The 19,841-nt window shown below is 48.6% G+C and overlaps 1 protein-coding gene across 5 annotated transcripts in view; it reads left to right on the plus strand.

The window, feature by feature from the left end:
• Window positions 1-19,841, plus strand: part of EVA1C (eva-1 homolog C) — an 84,887-nt gene that overhangs the window by 32,664 nt on the left and 32,382 nt on the right. For 4 of the 5 annotated variants that reach the window (XM_057545532.1, XM_057545533.1, XM_057545534.1 and 1 more), the window contains exons 2-4: window positions 3,140-3,336; window positions 6,280-6,403; window positions 14,400-14,552. In XM_057545532.1, coding sequence (XP_057401515.1) covers window positions 3,140-3,336; window positions 6,280-6,403; window positions 14,400-14,552 — 474 coding nt within the window. The remainder of the gene's footprint in view (window positions 1-3,139; window positions 3,337-6,279; window positions 6,404-14,399; window positions 14,553-19,841) is intronic. The other variant, XM_028166958.2, reaches the window with a different exon arrangement.

The raw sequence follows: 19,841 nt of genomic DNA on the forward strand, positions 1-19,841 counted from the left end.
TATCCTGGGGAGGCATGGGTGGTTTTTAAATTTTTGCCCTTTTAAATAGACTTTCTTTCTGAGAAGTTTTAGGTTCACAGCAAAATTGAGCAGAAAGTTCAGAGATTTCCCGTATATCCCTGTCCCCGCCGCACACACAGCCTTCCCCACTATCAGCATCCCACACCAGCAGTGCATCTGTTACAATCAGTGAACCTACTTTGACACCTGCTTATCACCCAGAGTCCATAGTTTACACTAGGGTTCACTCTTGATGTTATACATTCTTTGGGTTTTGACAAATATATAGTGATATGTATCCCCCAGTATAGTATCAGACAGAATGGTTTCATTGCCCTAAAATTCCCCTGTGCTCCACCTATTCACCCCTCTCTCCCCCCAGACCTCTGGCAACCACTAATGTTTTCACTGTCTCCATAGTTTTGCCTTTTGCTGAATGCCGTATAGTTGGAATCACGCAGTAGGGAGCCTTTTCAAATTGACTTGTTTCACTTAGTCATATGCGTTTGTTTCCTATGTGTCTTTTGTGGCTTCATGGCTCATTTCATTTAGTGCTGAATAATATTCCATTGTTGGGCCTAGGCATAGGTTTTCGAAGAAGGAATTGGACCGAGTCTAGAGCAAGTTTTACTGCTGAAGTATCCTCTTTGAACTTGTATTAGTGTTAGGACTGATGTACCGGGAAGGAGGCTCCCCTCCCGCCTCAAAGTGCAGAAGGGCCTGAAAGACCTCGAGTTAGTCAATTCTGTGCATTGAGCTTCTGCCTCCAGAATATCACTCAGAATATGAATACGGTATGCGGGGGGTGGGGGGTTCGGACCACTGTGCTGCATGGTGTTGTGTTTTGATGTAAATGGTCCCACGGAGATCAAGTTTGTTTACTGGGTACAGAGTACATGACAAATAGGGTGAAGAAAGATGATGGCCTGAACACAGCAGAAGTTTCTTTCTCACTCATGTGACAATCTGTGGAGCAGGCAGCAATTCCCTCCATGAATCCAGGACCCAGGCCCCTTCCGTCTTGAGGCTCCACCTGCCCCAAGGCCTTATCATCACCTTCATTTAGCCAGAGTAACACATGGCCTTTTGAACAAACCATAAACATGAAGCTGAAGTCATGCTCCCAGAATTAATTTAACATTTCAGTCAGCTGATCATCTCCATGAATGATGGGTGATGGACAAGAAAGTTTTAATGACAAAGCTAAAGCATGGGGGTACCAGTCTGGGAAGCCTCAGGGTGGGTGCTGGCCTGGGAGCAGCCTAAGGGCCACTGTGAGTTCCCTGGTGTGGCTCATAACACACCCCCACAAATGATCTTGTACAAATCAAATCATGGCTTAAACAGGGCTCACCTGTGTATCCTACAGGATGACACTGACCTGGGGCCCTAGGACCACCAAGGGGCCTCTTCCTGGCCCCTCTTGGTGCCCTGAGGGGTTCACCTTATGAGTGACAGCATTCCACCAAGCAGGACCTTGACTCACATGCCTGCTGCCTGATGGCAGTTCTGCTGCTCAAGCTAGACTTTGCTTCTCTAAGCAAAGTTAAATCAGGGTAGCTGATGTCTTGGCCTTTCTTATGATGATTGTCATGGGCGGGAAGAAAAAAAAGGAGTTGCAGTGAAAGACCTACAGTCTGGATGCAGTGTGCTGTCGAGGGCGCCCGGTCTCCATCTTCAGGTGGGCAGGTGTGGATTGACTGGTGTACCCACCCTACGGCAGAGCACCTCAGTCCCTTCTCTGTGACTGTCAGGGAAGCCCAGGGAGCTGGACTGGGTGCCTTTTGCAGAGCATTGCGGCCCGGAGAGGATTTTGAAATCTCAGCAGGACTAGCTAGAACACGGCCTGGCCGTGTGGGAACTGGGGAGCTCTAAGGCTGCCCTCCTCCACTCCCCCTCCTCCCCCTCGGAGGCCGAAGGCTGCCAAACCGTCTCCCACACACCTCACCAGAAAGTCCCTGGCTTCCCTCCCAGCCGCCTTGCGACTGACCTCGTGAGGTGTGAGAAGGAGGAAAGGAATCTGTGTTTCAGATGAACCTTCCCTCCTCCTTTCTGAGAAAAAGTCCAGGCCGCCAGCGCCTGTCAGGAGGTCCGCTCAGCTCCTCTGAGCCCGAGGCCCTGCTCAGCGCAGCCGGCCAGCTGGAGACGCAGGGATCGGGAGCCTGTATGAGTCTGCCGGGGCTGCTGTAACAAATGACCGCTAACCTGAGTGACTGAAAACAACAGAAATACATTCTCTCAGAGTTCCAGAGGCCAGAAGTCTGAGATCAAGGTGTCCGGAGGGCCGTGCTGTCTCTGGAGTTTCTAAGGAAGAGTCTTTCCTTGCCTCTTCCAGCTCCTGATGGCTCCCGACAGTCCTTGGTGTTCTTGGCTTGTAGGAACATCACTCTAGTCTTTCCATGGCTGTCTCCCTCCGTGTCTCTTCTCTTCTCATCAGGACACGGGTCATACAGGATTAAGAGCCTTTCTTACTCCAGTCTGACCTCATCTTAACTAATTACGTCTGCAACGACCCTCTGCCCAAATAAGGTCACATTCTGAGGTTCCGGGTGAACATGAATTTGGGGGGATGGGACACTATTCGGCCCATAACAGAGCCCCACCATCCTCCCCTTCCCTTCCCTTCAGAGAAGGCCCTTATCCCATGCAGGGAGGTTGCCTTGCTTTCTTCTCCAGGACTGAGGCAGGCCCAGGAGTGGTTTCCTAAAATAAAACGGGATCCCCTCGCCCCAGGAAGGCCTGGCCCAGCTAGTGGGAGATCAGAGAACCCAGGACAGGCATCTACGTGCCCAAGGGACACCTACTTGCATTTTTTTCCTGCTTTATAGAGATGCTTCAGGACTTCTTGGCTCCTGGCCCGTCCTTTAGTGCTTCCTGGAGGGAAGGAGCCCTTGGAGGCTTGCAACGGGCCATTCCAGACCAAGGTTTCCAGCCCAGACGGAAAAACGAGCATCCGCTCCCTCCGCCCCAGCTCCGGGCCTGTCTGGTGTCCTGTCCAGGGAGCTGCTGAGGAGGCCCCGCCCACACCTTCCTCACTGACCAGCTCCTCCCTCCGGGGAGCCGAGGTCCTCCTGCTCCAAAATCCATGAAGGAGTGCCGAGCTCCTGGGCCTCTTGTAACCCGGCTGAATATTTTCCAGGTTACCTAACCAAACTCCTGCAAAACCACACCGCCTATGCCTGTGATGGGGACCATTTGGATCTGCAGTGCCCTCGGCATTCGACGATAAGTGTCCAGTCGGCATTTTATGGGCAAGATTACCAAACGTGTAGCGCACAGCAGCCTGCCTCTCAGAGAGAAGACGGCTTAACCTGTGTGGCGCCCACCACCCTGCAGGTATTGCCTTTCATAGATGGTTTAAGATGACAAAATGGGTTCCTCTACTCTCTCCCTCTCTGTCCCTCTCTCTGTATATATACTTGCGATTCTGTAGTGTACTCAAAGCAAACCCGCTCCATGAAAATGTCAATGTAGACAAATCACGAATTTTGCAGGCGAGCTATTCTTTGCTTCTCAGAAGGATTCTTTACCAAACGAGTCTAAATAGAATTCCTGCTTATTGGAGAGCTCCCTTAATACAGTTGCAGAATGAATTTATTCATAGGCACACTCTTCCCTGCAATAAAGTAAAGTATCATCATGTTGGGCTTTAACCTCCAGGCCTATGTTGCCCATCAGAACCCCGGGAGAGAGGAAAGGCTGTGCATTCTTTAGTGGAAACCACAAGGCAGACATCAGAAGTCATGATCAAATTCTTAGAGAATGCACTCAAGGAAGGGGAATATCACTAATTATCTTTTTTTTTTTTTTTTTTTATGGTTTGCTTCTCCAGTGGTAGATAATCATGTTATTCTCGTTTGGAGCTATTTTGGGCAGTTTCTGCTGGTTCGTCCTTGATAGTACCAGGAATTAGGGGTGGGGGGTGGCTGACTCATTCTTTTTTCAGTCGGCATTGGGGAAATATGTGGTCTACGGGGAGGTCAAAACTAATATAACAATGATGATTTTAGACTATTCTGGCTTTCAATTATCCAGACAACCTCTATTCTGCTCTCCCAGGCCCCTCAACATTTATAACTAGTTAGCTAAAATTATGGAGTCGTTTGGCCTTGGATTTTTTTAATGCCTCCAAAGTTCCCTATGAATCCGTTGAAGTCACGGTGGTTAGAGCAGATAGGTGGCAAATTAGATGTCAGCTTGATTTTGTCAGTTGTGGGAAATGTGGGTAATGGTAAATTTCCTAGGAGGACTGAGGAGAGATGGAATTAGCTCTAATGCTGTGCAGCTCTCCCTAAGACCGGAAGAGGAGAAGCAAACATAAAATGATCATGTAAGGATTTTTCTATTTTGTCTACTATTTACTGCTTCCAAGCTAAGCATTGTAGTACCTGGGTGGTCATGTGATTGGTAAAGACACCAACTGAGGAGCCAAAAGAATGTGTTTGAATGAATCCCCTGGTTTCCACCCCCCCCACCGCCGAGGAGAGACCACGTGTGTCTTCGGGAGGCAAGCAGTTACTTTCCTTGTGTGCCCCGCCCTACCCCCAATCCTTCCCTGTACCTTGAGAATGTTCCCTTTCCTCCCCCCAACACTCTTGCCCACCTATCCCTGGTACCCAGGCTTTCCGCTGCCCTCCTAGGGGCATAAAAAGAACGTGGCCAGTGCCACCAGGGCGGCAGTGCCTGCTTTGTGAAAGTACGAACTCCTGGCATCCTGCGGTTCCAAAACACAGCCACCTCACCCTCCAACACGGGTACCTGCCTCTGCCAGGCATCCCCGAGGGAAGAGGATGTTGCCATAACCAGGCAGACAAGTCAGAATTTGTGAACACGATTCTGATGTTGTGCGGAGGGTTTGTTTGCCAGAAACATCCCCGCGCACTAAGAGATCCTGTACTTTGTCTTTTAACCTGTGTTTGGGAGCTGAGACAAGGTGCTTCCTCAGGGGGCAGTTGCTTAACGTAGGAGAGAACAGGTTGATGTCCACACCGGAGCACCTCACCTGATCTAGCCCAGGACTAAATGGCTATAGGAAGTCCCCTCTCTGCAATCTCCAGCTGTAATACAGTTTGGAAAGAGCTCTGCCCTTGGGTCCCATTCCATGGCTGTAACACGAAGAGCCATCCGAGGGCTGAGTTATTTCACGATACCCTCAGCCATGGAATATGCACCATCATCTGGGGGGTCCTTGGGGTTTCCCTGGGCATTTTTCCTGATTTTATGCGCATCCGCAGGGCCCCTGAGGTGACGGGGGATACCTGGTAGGGCCAGCGTCCTTCGCGGAGATATTCCATGAGCCACTATGAGAACATGGCGACTCAGACAGGCTCGGGAATCTGCACTAAATTCAGTCCAGTAGTAATAAGTAGATTCTTGGGAACATTTTTACTGTACTTGGTGTGGAGGACCTCTGTGTCTGTCGTCGGCAGGGCCTGATCCGTCTGGGAGCTGGAAGGGCAGCAGCGCAACGCTGGCCCATCTGCGACCCAGTACTGGGCGTTCCCCAAGCTTCCACAGAGCAGACTCACTCTCCAAGGTGTGATCTGCCTGGAAGAGGTCGGGAGAGATTTGAAGGAAAGCTTTTTTTTAATGAAGGAAAAATTTTAAGCCAAATGCTCAACAGAAAGCCTGCCTATTCCACCCAGAAAATGGCTCCACCAGGAAAAGTGGGTCCCACGTCCTTGAGGTTAGCGAGGGTGGGAATCAGCTTTTTAATTTTCATTGGTTGGCCTGCTTTTGGGTTGGGGTCTCCGAGGCGTCCCCCAAATGCTGAGCTCCCCTGTGGCCAGCGTCAGGTGTTTTTAAGGACGAGGATCTGTGGTTACGATTCCCGCTCCCCAGAGCCCTCTGTCAGCCTTAAAACCAGGGAGTCTTCCCGGAAGGGGGCCTCCGAGTCCCCTCCGGTCCACACTCTGCGGTACCCTGATCTTGCCCCCGGCCCTGGGAGCCTCCGTGATGCGGCACTCTTGCCAAAACTGTCAGCGATGGTGCCAGGTGAGCCAAATAGGAGGCTGGTTTTCTGAGGGAGGCCTGGTGCTCTTGGAGGAGGTTTCGTCTTGGGGGAGACCTGGGGAGACAGGCAGCCGACCTGATCAGCCGCATGCGGGTGCTTCCATCATAGACACAGCTGGTACCAGCGAGAAGGTTTTAAAACGTGAGCCCCAGGGCCAGGCAGGCAGGTGCCCTTCCTCCTGAGAGCCCAGAGCAGCCCAGGTGTGGAGTCTCGCAGGCACTGTGTGTGGTTCTCAAGCCTATCCCTTTTCTACCCCCTCATTTTAGAAGGTGCTGGACGAATGCCAGAACCAGCGGACCTGCCACCTCCTGGTCAATAGCCGTGTTTTTGGACCTGACCTTTGTCCAGGAAGCAGTAAATACCTCCTGGTCTCCTTTAAATGCCAACCTAGTAAGTAACTTGCGAGGGGCACAGTGTGTGCAGGGGGTGGGTTCCCTGACGAAAATGCTCCGCCAGCTGACGTTCGTCCAGCTTTGAAACTCTTGTTCATAGGAATGTCGGGGCCCCATCCTGCCTGGTTTTTTAGTTTGTGTGTATTTGTGTGCGTGTTGTGTGCGCACGCGCACCGATCTGTGTGCGTTCTTGCAAACCCCTGAATTTTAAAAAATCCTTCCTAATATGTAAAACTTGGTTGTACTGATGCTAAAGATGCCAGGTGACAAGAGACTGCGATGGCTTTTCCCCAACATGAGGAGCTGGCTGCCCTTTTCAGAGAAAGGCTCGTTATGAGGCTCCGCCTCCCCCGGCTGCCGGGCGACTTATTCTTCTGAGGGGGCTGCTGGCACAGCTGCCACCTGAGCCCAGGATTCCAGATCTTTACAGACTGGCTTCTTCCCACTTTCACCTTCAGCGGGGGCTCCTGAAGCAGTGTGTTTCCTAAGCAGAAAGCAAGAGGAAGAGGACTTGGCGGGAGCAAGCTCTTCTATTCTGATTCTTGCACTTCTCTCCACTAACTCTCGCCATTTCTAACGCACGCCAGTTTTGTGGTTAACCCATTGCAGGCTAAAAATAATTGCTGTTCCATGAGGAGGTCACACCTCCAGGCGCGGAGGGTCTGCCTGAGAGAAGCCATAGGTAATTACAGGTTCCTGGTAATACCTGGAAAACTTGTTGAAAGACAGCAGTGTTCTAGCAACAACATTTAGCCAAACATCAGGGATAATAATTTGTAAAATTCTGTATTGCCACAACAATGCAACGGTTCTCATTTTTTTGCATCTTGTTCTGTGTTGGTTTCTGCCTCTGGAGCCCAGCATCTCCCAAGACACTGGTGGCCTGGGTTCCTGTGGTGGGTGAGGTATCAGCCATACGCATGGAACGGTCTCAGGCACACATCTTCAGAGAAAGCCCTGGATGCTTTGGCAAATATCCAGGCTTCTGTCTCAAATCCTTTCTTTGCTGGGACCCAGATACCTTAGAACGGCCCTATGGCTCAGTGCCCCTACTGTGCATCCAAACACACACTCATACTCACACGTGCACCCATGTACATGCTATCACACACTCACAATGCACACGCTATCACACACAATGCACACACCTGGACTCTCCCACGTATACACTGTCACGCCCATACACACTGTTATACACATATGCACTGTCACACATGTAGTCATACCACATACACACACTCACTCACAAGTTCACACAATCACAAGCTCTCACAAGCAGGCCCAAAGTTTGCAGAACAGCCTAAACTCCCCTGCTCCCCACCCAGGAATTCTCACCAACTCCTGCCCCACCCCATAGACTCAGGAAAATCACTTCTAGATCCCCACGTTTTTAGTGGCTTCCTCCCTCTGCTGAATCTCAAAAAAGGACCACACCCTTGACCACGCCCTGGCCATGCCCTTGGCCACACCCTTGACTGCCTTAGCTTTGCCTTCTTTTTCTCTTCTGACCGTTTATTGTGATATTCTCTCACATTTCTTATATGTTGGAAATAGTTTATAATAAAAAGATGGGCAGGAACAGCCTTTAGAAGAAGTGAAAAGACCCTTATGAAATTGGCAGGACCCTGGATAAGCCAGTGCTGGGCCACAGCCTTGTTTCTACAGTGGGCAGTTAGGTCTGTTTGCTAATTTCATTTCCTCAAACACTTATTAAGCACCTGCTCTGCACAGGTGTGGGCCACGTGTTGGTTATGAAGAGAACTCACATCTCACAGAGGATTCCTGGATGGTGGTTCTGTCTTGGGTGGTTTCCAATGTCCCTTCATAAAGCGAGCATTTATTGAGATCTTCACATAGCCAGTTGATTCTCATCCTTTAGATTCTAGGCCAAAGATCTCCTTTCTCCAGAAGGACCTTCTCTGTCCAAAAAAATATCTAAAGAAGACCCCTGCGCCCTTGGTACTGTGCAAGAAGCTCACAGGAGGAATTGACCTCGGCAGGAACTCAGGGAAGGCTTTCCCGGCAGATGGTGACGACCTTCTGGGGTGGAGTCAGGGCACAGAAAGCTGACTCATTGCAGAGGCCTGTGTCAGGGGTGGTACAGGGTGGTGCGGGGCCGGAAGGAGCAAAAGGAGCCCTAGGCAGAGAGCTGCAGCAGATCCAGGGCCCTGATGGCCAGGAAGGGGGTGGAGTCTTCCTGTAGGGCAGCGTTGAAGCAGGGAGGCTCCTCGGCTGGGGTGGTAGAGGCCCCTCTGGCTTCCCTGTGTGTAACGGATTGAGGGGCAGAGCCCTTGCATCTTAGTCCATTTGAATTGCTACAACAAAAATGCCATAAATTAAGTGGCTTATAATCAACAGAAATTCATTTCTCTCAATTCTGGAGGCTGGGAAGGCCAGGATCAAGGTGCAGATTTGGTACCTGCTGAGGGCCTGCTTCCTCATAGGCAGCTGTCCTTTTTGCTCTAACCACATGGCAGAGGGGAATCTCTCTGGGGTCTCGTGTTCCAGAGCACGGATCCCATTCATGGGGGCTGTGCACTCATGACCTCATCACCTCCCAAAAGCCCCACCTCCTGATACCATCACATGGGCATTAGGATTTCAGCCTGTGAATTGTACGAGGACACAAACATTCAGACCAGAGCCCCTGGGCTTCGCTGGTGGTACAGTGGTTAAGAATCTGCCTGCCAATGCAGGGGACACGGGTTCGAGGCCTGGTCCGGGAAGATCCCACATGCCGGGGAGCAACTAAGCCCATGCACCACAACTACTGAAGCCTGCGCTCTAGAGCCCGTGAGCCACAACTACTGAAGCCTGCGCTCTAGAGCCCGCGAGCAACAACTACTGAGCCCGCAAGCCACAACTACTGAGCCCACATGTCACAACTACTGAGCCCACGAGCCACAACTACTGAGCCCGTGAACCTAGAACCCACCGCAATGAGAAGCCCACGTACCGCAACAAAGAGTAGCCCCCGCTCATCGCAACTAGAGAAAGCCTGTGCGCAGCAACGAAGACCCAACGCAGCCAAAAATAAATAAATAAATAAATAAAAGAAGCCAGAGCCCCTCGTGTGACCTGGACATTGGTGACCTGAAGCACTGCCGTTTAGGTGGCAGCACCTGTTGCTGCTATGAAGTAGGGGTGGAAGTGAGGTCCCCACACCCTCCTGCCTCTTTTTCTGCAACCCTGTCACCTCCTGAGGCTCTTCTCCACGGCCCCAGTTCCAGCCCCCGCCTAACACTCTGACGGTGCAAAGGCCCCACGGCTGCACCCAGGTACGCATGGAGCCAGCTGTTACCGTGAGAGCCAGTTATACCCATCTCTTCCCAGCCGTGCCTGTGTGCGGTGAAATCTGCCCTGATGGAAGTACTTACACCAGGGAAATTGGCTAAGGCTACAAATCAGGGCTTGCTTATATGTTTGTTTTTTGGAGAGTATTTTACCAACAATCCTCACTAGAATGTTCTTTTCCCCGGTCATGTGCCATGCTTCACTTCCTCCCTAAATATCATCCCTTCAGAGAATTTTGGTTTCAGTGAGTCTTTGAGTTTAGGGTTCATGTTCCTGTCTGCTGTGGAGCTGCTGTATGACCTTGGGCAGTGGAGGGAAACTTTCTGAGGCTCCCTAACTCAATTATAAAATGAAGATAAAGCACCCTCTACCTAGGGCTGTTGTGAAGGCTAAAAATACAGTGCTGTATGTAAAATGCTTAGCACAGCACCTGTCATGGAGTTGAGCTCAGCGATTGGTAGCTATTATTCCAAGAGGCAGATTAAAGTAATTCTTGCTAAAGATGTGAATGACTGAAAGGCAGTGATATACCAATGGCTGGGGGTGCAGGAGGCGGGGTGCGGTCTGCCCTGAGTGCAGGCAGTAGCAGGGTGCACTGTCTGCTGAGAATTTAAAAACACAATAAAAGAGACCAAGTATCTGTCTGCATGTTAACATTGCCATGCACTGGCACTTGTAAATAATGTCAATAATAACATGTTCGCATCATGGCAGATCACTCCACATGCCCATCTTTGAAAGGCCACTGCTGATATGCAGATGTGTCTATGCATTGTTTTTTGTTTGTTTTTATACATTTATTTATTTATTTATTTTTGGCTGCATTGGGTCTTCGTTGCTGTGCACGCGGGCTTTCTCTAGTTGCGGCGAGCGGGGGCTACTCTTCGTTGCGGTGCGCGGACTTGTCATTGCGGTGGCTTCTCTTGTTGCGGAACACGGGCTCTAGAGCACAGGCTCAGTAGTTGTGGCACACGGGCTTAATTGTACCGCGGCATGTGGGATCTTCCCATATCAGGGCTCGAACCTGTGTCCCCTGCATTGGCAGGCGGATTCTTAACCACTGCGTTACCTGGCAAGTCCATATGCATTGTTAAAGAGGAATGCATCGCACACAAAGACCTCTAATTAGGAGAGAGAATTTGTTTCTGTTGTCATTTAAGCAGAGTCATGGTTCTACCTCTACCCAGGCTTCTGGGTGAACCATCCAAACCCACAGAGATGTTGGCAACCCATTTCTGGAAGGCTGCCCACACTCTAACCCAGCTCTAACACAGATTCTAGTTCTCTGAGAAAAGCAGCAATTATGTTAATGGTCCCATTGTTTTTAGAACCCAGAAATGTCACTCTTAGGTGACAGTGAATTAGTACATTCCCAAGGAACCAAGGGACTCAACATCATACAGCGGTAACCTCCAAGCACATAATGTGACACTCCCAGGCCCCTCTATTCCAGGAGATGATTTGCCCATATTCTGGGGACAGAAATCACTGGAGGCCTTACATGGGAGTGTCATGTTACTCTGGGTGAGTTTGGCTGGTACCGAGGCTGGAACCTTTCATGAACGTGTCTTAATAAATCAGAGAGATGGGGGCTACTAAATGCATTTCATGACATGCCTTAAAAAAGCTCATCTAATTTTTAAAAATTCTGATAAAAAAAGAAAGAAACCATTCCTGTTAAAAAGTTTCCGGATTACAGAGATAAGGCTTGCTTTTCGTCCTGTTTTCTCCCTTCTCCTTTTTGGCAAGCTCTGCCAATGGAAGGCGGTTCACCAAAAATTCTTAGCATTTTTGGTATTCTTCTAGTTGGAAGGGTACTTGAGCTCTTTTGGTGTGTCTACTAGGCCCTCTGTTCTGCATCAAAGGCCATTGCTCACACTGGACCTTTGAAGTCAGGCAATATTTCGGGTGTTGGTGGGATTTAGTGTTTACTCATCAAAAGCACTGAAAAACTCATACCAGTGAGGATATGACTCACCGAAATCAAACCCTCCAATGTCAAGGTCAGACACAGTGTTCTTTTTATTTAGAAAAAGAAAACAAAACTTTTCTTGGCTCTAAGTTTAAACTGTTATATTAAGATTCCAGAGAGTGGGTAAAGGGCCTCCTAAACATTTGCTTAGTCATCACCTGATATTTCCTTCCTCTGATGGGTCCTCAACTATGTTCACATACTAGAGAGGGTGATGATTCTGTGAGCATCTGAAACCTGGCTTCTGTGGTGCACCTTTCATTCATGAATCTTCCCATCATCATGTTTTAAAGAACCATTGCCCAAGTTTTCCAGCACCAGAGCTGATGGTAATCTTGAGATCCTAAAATTTTTCCTTCAAGCGGTTCAAAAGTTCGGCCTCACTGCTACTTCTCTGTTTTCAGGAGAAAGGCATGGGAATTTACAAGTTACCGAAAGGTGGCATTTCTATTAGGACATTATTTTCTTTCATGTTTTAAGTTTGGGACTTAAGCATCAGCAATTCCAGGATGTGAAGGTCCCACCGGCCACCACTGCCCTGATGTTTACTGCTCACGCCTTCTTCTTCTTCAGGGAATTTCAGATTGGTTTGATCACAACCCCGAGTGAGAAAAACATTTTACATTTTGGCCCTACATAACGCACAGTCGACTGAAAAAACCTTTTATAAACTAGTGTTTATCCTTACTTTGCGTGATGCACTTTGATGTTTTCTGAACTATTCTTTATTTTTTTTTAAATTTCTGATCACAACTCAGCAAATTAATTTCATGCCCTACTAATGGGCCTCAAATGACAGTTGGAAAACTTTGGTTTCAGGGAATCAGGCTGCACCTCCAATCCAGGAAAGAAAAGTGGAACAAAAACATGAATGGGAGAGAGAAGTGAAAGACAGGTTGACTGTGAGGGTGATGGAGGGTGTGGGCTAGTTTTCCTTCCTCTTTCTCTCCATCCTAGGCAGCCCATGACACCCTGAGCAGCTCCTGGAACTTAGCTCTTGTTTGCTGTTGACACCAATGCTTGTCTGGCTGAAACATGTGCCTCAAAGTGGAAAACACTAGGACTGGGGTGATAGAGTGGGGCTAGCATTTTTTCCTGATTTTTCTGATACAAACGTTTGGGTGAGGGAGGGAGAGAACCACACATGCAAAGAAATAACCATGGTCCCCTTTATGTTTTGCTTTGCTTTTATCTTGCAAGGTGTAAAATAAGTGGGAGGCTAGGAAAGGACATTTATAACGTGTAAGAGACAAAAGTTCAAAAGTTGGCATCCCGAATCTATGAATCACTCCTACAAGTGATTTCTAAAAACCTGAAACACAACATGCAAAGGATGTGAAGAGGTAGTTCACGGAAGGGCTGTTTTGAGTAGTAAATTCACGGATACATTTAAAGATCCTAGAACAAGGCCTAAGTTCAGAGAAGGTGCTCAGTAAACATCAGCTATTGTTATTTTTAAAATATCTTTGTTGAGGTATCATTTACATAGCAAAACATTCACCCATTTTAACTGTACCATTCAATGGTTTTTAGTAAATGTACCGAGTTGTGCAGCCGCAAGAGTCCAGCAATAGAACATTGCCACCATCTGAAAATATTTCCTTGTGTCCATTTGCCATTGTCACTTCATGTCCCCAACTCTCAGTCTCAGAAGACCACTAATCTTCATTCTGTCTCTAGAGGTTTGCCTTTTCTGGATAGCTCACAGAAATAGAATCATACGTTAGTCTGTTGTGTCTGCAGTGTTAACTATTATTACTTTAAAAAATCAAATCATTATTAAACATTTTAATCAATTGAATGGTTTTGGGGGACACTCTTTTAAAAAAAACCAATGAACTATATTTTCTCCAGGGCGCATTTATAATGTCAACTCTGTATGACGTTGCAAAGGGAAATTTCACTGTGATACACAGAATAAACAAATAAACTTTTCTTAAATTCTTTGGGAACAAACTATAAGCTGGAATCGTCCTCTCCTAGGACCCACGCCAGCCCAAGGGCCCGTTGTTCCTGGATCACCAGACTTGGGGCCAACTCTTCACACCTCTTCAAAGAGGGATTCCTTTTTTTTTTTAATATTCTTTTTCATGTTCTTTTGCATTATGGTTTATTACATGATATTGAATATAGTTCCCTGTGCTATACAGTAGGACCTTGTTGTTTCAAAGAGCGATCCTTCACAGACACTGTGCCTTGTTTTTTTTCCTTTCCTAGACAAGGAAATAATTTACTTTCCTATCATTTCTCTTTCTCTTTGTAAATACACAAACGGAATACTAGAACGTTATGAAGTTGGGTGGTGAGGTTTAACTGGACTCTCTCCTGAACTTAATCTTCCATCAGGTAATTCCTGGTCTTTACCTGTGTGAGTCCCAGTATGGCATTTGAGAAAAGGCTCCCTTCAGTTAAAGAATGTGGGACCTCAAGTGGGGAGAGAGAGAAACTCCCTTTATGGCCTGTCACAGGGAGCACTGCTGTCTTCACCCTGGCATCTCTCCTCCTCTGTTTGGTCCTTAGTGTAATTCCTGGGTCTTTGCACTTGTTGACCCTCTTCCTGCAGAGGATTTTGCAGGGTCAGAGAGCCCATGGCAGGCAGGGCCATCCCGACCCTCCCCTTCCTGGGGTGCAGCCCCACGGGGGACGGGACCTGGCCGGGACGCGGGCAGTGCTTGCTGATTCCTTCTGAGGAAGCTGAAGGTGCCACCGATTTTTGTTTCTGCTTCAGATGAATTAAAAAACAAAACTGTGTGTGAAGATCACGAGCTGAAGCTGCACTGCCACGAATCCAAGTTTCTCAACATCTACTCCGCGACCTATGGCAGGAAGACCCAGGAGAGGGACGTCTGCTCCTCGGAAGCCACGTGGCTCCCCCCGTTTGGTATGTGTCCTTATGTGGCTGTTCTCAGGGTGCTGTCGGAGGAGATTAGGGCTCCGGTCCCTAAGGAAGGAGGCCACGCGCCGGCTGGTACCCGGACTAGAGGGAAAGTCAAGGGCAGGGGGAAACCACCCCCCAGGGTCCTGTCTCCCTCTGCCCCACATTCTGGAATCCGTCTGTTGTTCAGTTAGTCTACACCGAGTATTTACTGAGCACCTGCTGTATGCAGGGCCTGTTCTAGGCATGGGGGAGTCATCAGTGACCAGCACAAGAGTCTACCTGGAGCTGACCTTCCAGCAGTGGACGAGGAGGCCATGAGAAAGCAGATAATAAATGAGCTAATGTGTCGCACTTCAGGTGCACATAAGCATTAAAGGGAAAAGCACACGAGGAAGGGAGGGAGGGAAGGCCGCTGAGCACGCGGAGGGTGCTGCAGGGGGGCGCACAGCGCTGTGGAGTGATGGGTGTGCCGAGCAGAGACTCGGGGGGGAAGAGCCTGCAGGTCCTGGGGGCGGCCTCCAGGTGGGGGGAAGAGCCCATGCTAAGGCCCTGAGGCTATGTTCAGGGTGGAGAAGAGCTCAGCGAGTCATTCTTAGAAGTCCACAGTTCGGAGCTAAGATGATGGCCTGACACACCTGAGAGCTCCACCCTTCAAAGTCGCCCTGTATTATTATTAGGGTTCTCCAGAGAAACGGAACCAATAGGAGATAGAGAGATGGATAGATAGATAGATAGATAGATAGATGATAGGTAGATTGATAGATAGATAATTGATAGATAGATGATAGAGAATTGATATATAGATCGATAGATGATAGATAGATAATTGATATATAGATAGATGATAGATAGATAGATAGATAGATAGATAGATAGATGGTAGAAAGATAGACTGATTTTAAAGAATTGGCTCACACATTTGTGGTGGTTGGCAAGTTTGAAACCTGCAGGGCAGGCTGGCAGTCTGAAAACTCAGGTAAGAGTTGATGTTCAGTCTTGAGTTTGAATTCCGCAGGACAGCAGGCTGGAAACCCTGGCAGAAGTTCTATGTTGCGGCCTGGAGAAAAACTCCTCTTTCAGATGACCCAAGTCTTTGCTCTTAAGGCCTTCCGTGGGTTGGCTGAGGTCCACCCACGTTATGGAGGGTGATCTGCGTCACTCAAAGTCTGCTGATTTACTGTTAGTCATACCTTTTTTTTTAAATTGAAGTATAGTTGATTTACAATGTTTCAGGTGTACAACAAAGTGATTCAGTTATACATGTATATATGTGTGTGTGTGTGTGTGTGTGTGTGTGTATTCTTTTTCAAATTCTTTCCCATTATAGGTTATTACAAGATATTGAATAGTTCCCTGTGCTATACAGTAGGTCCTTGATGTTTGTCTATTTTGTATATAGTAGTGTGTATCCGTTAATCCCAAGCTCCTAATTTATCCCTCTTCCCCTTTCCCCCTTAGTAACCATAAGTTTATTTTCTATGTCTAATGTTAGTCATATCTTAAAAATACCTTCAGAATGACATCTAGACTGGTGTCTGACCAAACCACGGGGCACTGTAGCCTAGCCAAAATGACACATGAAATTAACCATCACACGCCCCAATCTGCGGTGGTGAAACGGCCTCAGCTCCACCCGCCGTGTTACCAGAGAGAACAGACCGGTTGTGAAACGGCCCAAGAAGTTGCACTTTATTCATCAAACCTGAAATGAGCTCCTTAATGTGTTAAATTGCTACAATTGATTCCTGGATCACATGTGAAATTAAACATTAATTTAAGAAGTTTATACATAACTAATATCTTGGATCTGAAAAAAAAAAAAAGAAGAACGTAAAGTGACCCAGCTACACAGGCACACTCTCAGGCAAGGCTGGAGAGAGAACCGAAAAGCAGCAATTCACAAGGAACACGTGTCACATGTGTCTCCGAGGCCCGAAGTGGGCATCCGGCCGCTCTTAATCAGCTCCCGTCTTAACAGGCTTGCCTGCCACGTGGGCAGAGAGACCCTCGTGAGGGTGACTCCTGCTGTCTGTCCGTAGTGCCAGGTGCTCCAGCAAGTGACTTGTGAGTTTGGAAACTCCATTCTCCCTCCCATATAACATCTGCCCGTGTTCACAATGTCTCCACCCCGTTCTCCCTTGTTCCTGCTGCTGCGTTAGGTCAAAGGACCATTGCCTGGTCGTCGCAGGAGGTCCCCCTGTCCCTAGGCATGGCTTTCTCCCCTGGGTGGCCGGAGGTACCTTCTAAAAGGCAAATCTGATACCTGCCCTCCTGGACATCTTGCAGGGGCTCCCTGTATTATCTGGTTTGCTTAGCTGGACAAGGCACCCTTGGTGATCCGACCTCTTTCGACAGAAAGGGACTCCACTTCTTAATATCAGTGTGGGACCTCCCATTTCTCGGGCTCACTGAGTCTAGCTTAGCCATGTGTGTTTTGGGAGACAGCAGTAAGTAACATCTATTTTAAGAGTTCTTTTGAGCAGAACTTGGTCAGCCAGGTAGGTAGATCTGTGTGCAAGCTGAATGACTGACGTTCCGTACGTCACTGCCTTAGGTTCCTGGGAGGTTGGATGGGAGTTGGGTTTAAAGGGAAAAGTCATCAGCCAGAGAAAACGTTAGCAGACCCCGTGGTTAAAAGACAGGTTTCCATAGAGAGTTCAAGGAATCCTCAGGTCAGCCGTGAATAAGCCTTGTTGACTCAGGAAAGGTCTGTGAACGGGAGACTGTGGCCCTTGCTCGGCTGTTCAGTTTCAAAATCCTGAGCCCTGGCCAGTCACATGGCAAAAACAGCCTGTTCACCCTCTCCCCCTCCCCTCCCTCCCCTCACAGCCGCGTGCTTCTGCCCATGGCCCCTTGAGTACCCGAGAGGCCGAGGATCAAGCTCTTCACTGCAATCATGAACCACCACCCAAATGCCAGAGATCCTCTGGCCCTAGGCTCTGCAGTGCGAAGGGGTCCAAGGGAAAGGGAAGGGGTCCTTGAGGGTCCCCCTTCATCTCACCATCTCGTGTGCCCTTCATCTCACTGTCTTGGGTCCCCCTTCACCTCACCGCCTCGGGTCCCCGTTCATCTTGTCCCCCAGCCTTACGTGGAGGCCTCTGGTTTCACCTTTCGGGTTAGCACTTAAGGGCAGAACCGTGCATGTGTGCAGAAATATGAACCCCTGGCTGTCTGTGCTGATGAATTTTCTTGATCTAACTGAATGCTAAGAAATACTCCACTCCTAGGCCCAGGTAAACTGTACGTAAGGGTTTTAAACTGAATTTGGCGTGTTCGCCCCACAAAAATCATCGTTTTCCCTCTGGTATAAACACACTTTAATATCACCCACTTTAAAAAGCACCCTCTTTTGACCCCCTGTCTCCCATCCACTGCGTCTGCAAGTCCTGTGGGCTCTCCCCGTACCCAGTATCCAGACTGTTTGCTCCCAGCCCACTCAGGGCTTCTCTCACCTGGACCATCTGGGCTGCCTCTTGACTGGTCTCTGGCCTCGCTTCTCGATTCCATACCCTCCCTTAGCCCCTTCTTCACTTAGCAGTCAGAGGGATTTTATTTAAATCAAATCAGATCACATCCCCCCACCCCACTTAAAGCCCTTCACTCTGTCTACTGTAGAATAAACCCAGTCTCCCAGCTGTGGTCCGCCTCTCTCTCTCCTTCCTTCACTACCTCTGGAGCACTCCACACTCATTCATACCCCAGGGCCTTTGCACAAGCTCTTCCTTTGGCCTGGAATAATCTCACCCCACATCTTTGCATGGCCAGCTCCATCTCGTCATTCGGGAATCAACTCAGGCGTCATTTCAGAGAGGTTTTCCGAGGCAGCCTGCCAGCACGGCACCTTGTCCCTGCCATCCCACTCGAGCTGTCCCCATTTGATTGTCTTCATAACATGGAAATAGTCACTTATGTGCATATGGTCTCTCTCTCCTGGAGAAAGCCAGCACTGCAGAGGAGATGTGTCTTCTTTTTCCTGCGGAATTCCCAGCAAGCAGAGCAGAGCCTGGCACAGAGCAGGTGCCCGTGTGAATCTCGAGCCCCGTGAATGAATCAGAGCCCCCCCTTCCTAAGTGAGGCGCCCACACTGGCCTCTGGCAGGTGGATGGTTGCCGGCCTGGAATGTGGGCCTGGTGTTGTCACAGCTTCCGACCTCTCATGAGATGCTGGGAATCTGAATTTTTTTTTAATGTGAAATTTTCCAACTTTTAAAACACTGTGCGAGCCAAACAAAACATGCCTACAGGCCACATCCGGTCCATGGGCCGCCGGTGTGTGATTTCTGCTCTCAGTTCCAAGTTATTACTGCAGCTGGGCCTCAGCACTTTGAAGAAGGAGAAAGGGCTGTTTATTTTTAACCCCGGAACCTGGCATGAGCTTGGGAGGATGGTTGCCTAAAGGCCAAGTGGTCGGGTCTCACCTTGGGCCTCTGAAACGGGATGTGTGTGCTTTTACTCTTGCATATAAGCTAAAGTCTGGTGCAGCCCCACAAGCTCAGAGTCTGGGTACCCAGGGCAGCTCCCCATACTCGGTCAGAAAGCAGAGCAGAGTGGGGCTTCAGCACTCAGATACCCAGCGAGAGCATTTCCAGTTCTTTCTAAAAGATAATTGTTGTGATGATTGTTGTTCTGCACAAGCACCGTCATTGTATTGAACAGAAATAAGAAAAAGATTCAGTCACAGATTTTTCCCATCAAATGAAAAGATTTTTCTTTTCAGGATCTCTTCCAAGTCCTGGTGTATGATGAGCAGAAAACAACTTTTACATAATGGCAATTCTGAAGTAGATACATTTGAATTCTGCTTTGAAATTTAACTTTATATCACGTGTGGTTTTCCGCGTGACCAACAAAATCGTGACAAAGTCAATCACTCTCTTGTTAAAGGGATACAGTATATACTTTACTTACCCATTCCCTGGTGGCTGTTTCATTGTTGTTTTTTTTAAATTAATTAATTTATTTTCTGGCTGCATTGGGTCTTCGTTGCCACGTGAGGGCTTTCTCTAGTTGCGGCGAACAGGGGCTACTCTTCATTGGGGTGTGAGGGCTTCTCACTGCGGTGGCTTCTCTTGTTGCGGAGCATGGGCTCTAGAGCGCAGGCTCAGTAGTTGTAACGCACGGGCTTAGTTGCTCCGTGGCATGTGGGATCTTCCCTGACCAGGGCTCGAACCCGTGTCCCCTGCATTGGCAGGCGGATTCTTAACCACTGCACCACCAGGGAAGTCCCTATTTCATTGTTTCTGATTTTTAAATATCATAAACAATGTGTAAGGAACCTGTGCTTGTAGCTTTT

Source organism: Balaenoptera acutorostrata, chromosome 4 (genome assembly GCF_949987535.1).
Source record: "Balaenoptera acutorostrata chromosome 4, mBalAcu1.1, whole genome shotgun sequence".
NCBI classification, from domain to species: Eukaryota; Metazoa; Chordata; class Mammalia; order Artiodactyla; family Balaenopteridae; genus Balaenoptera; species Balaenoptera acutorostrata.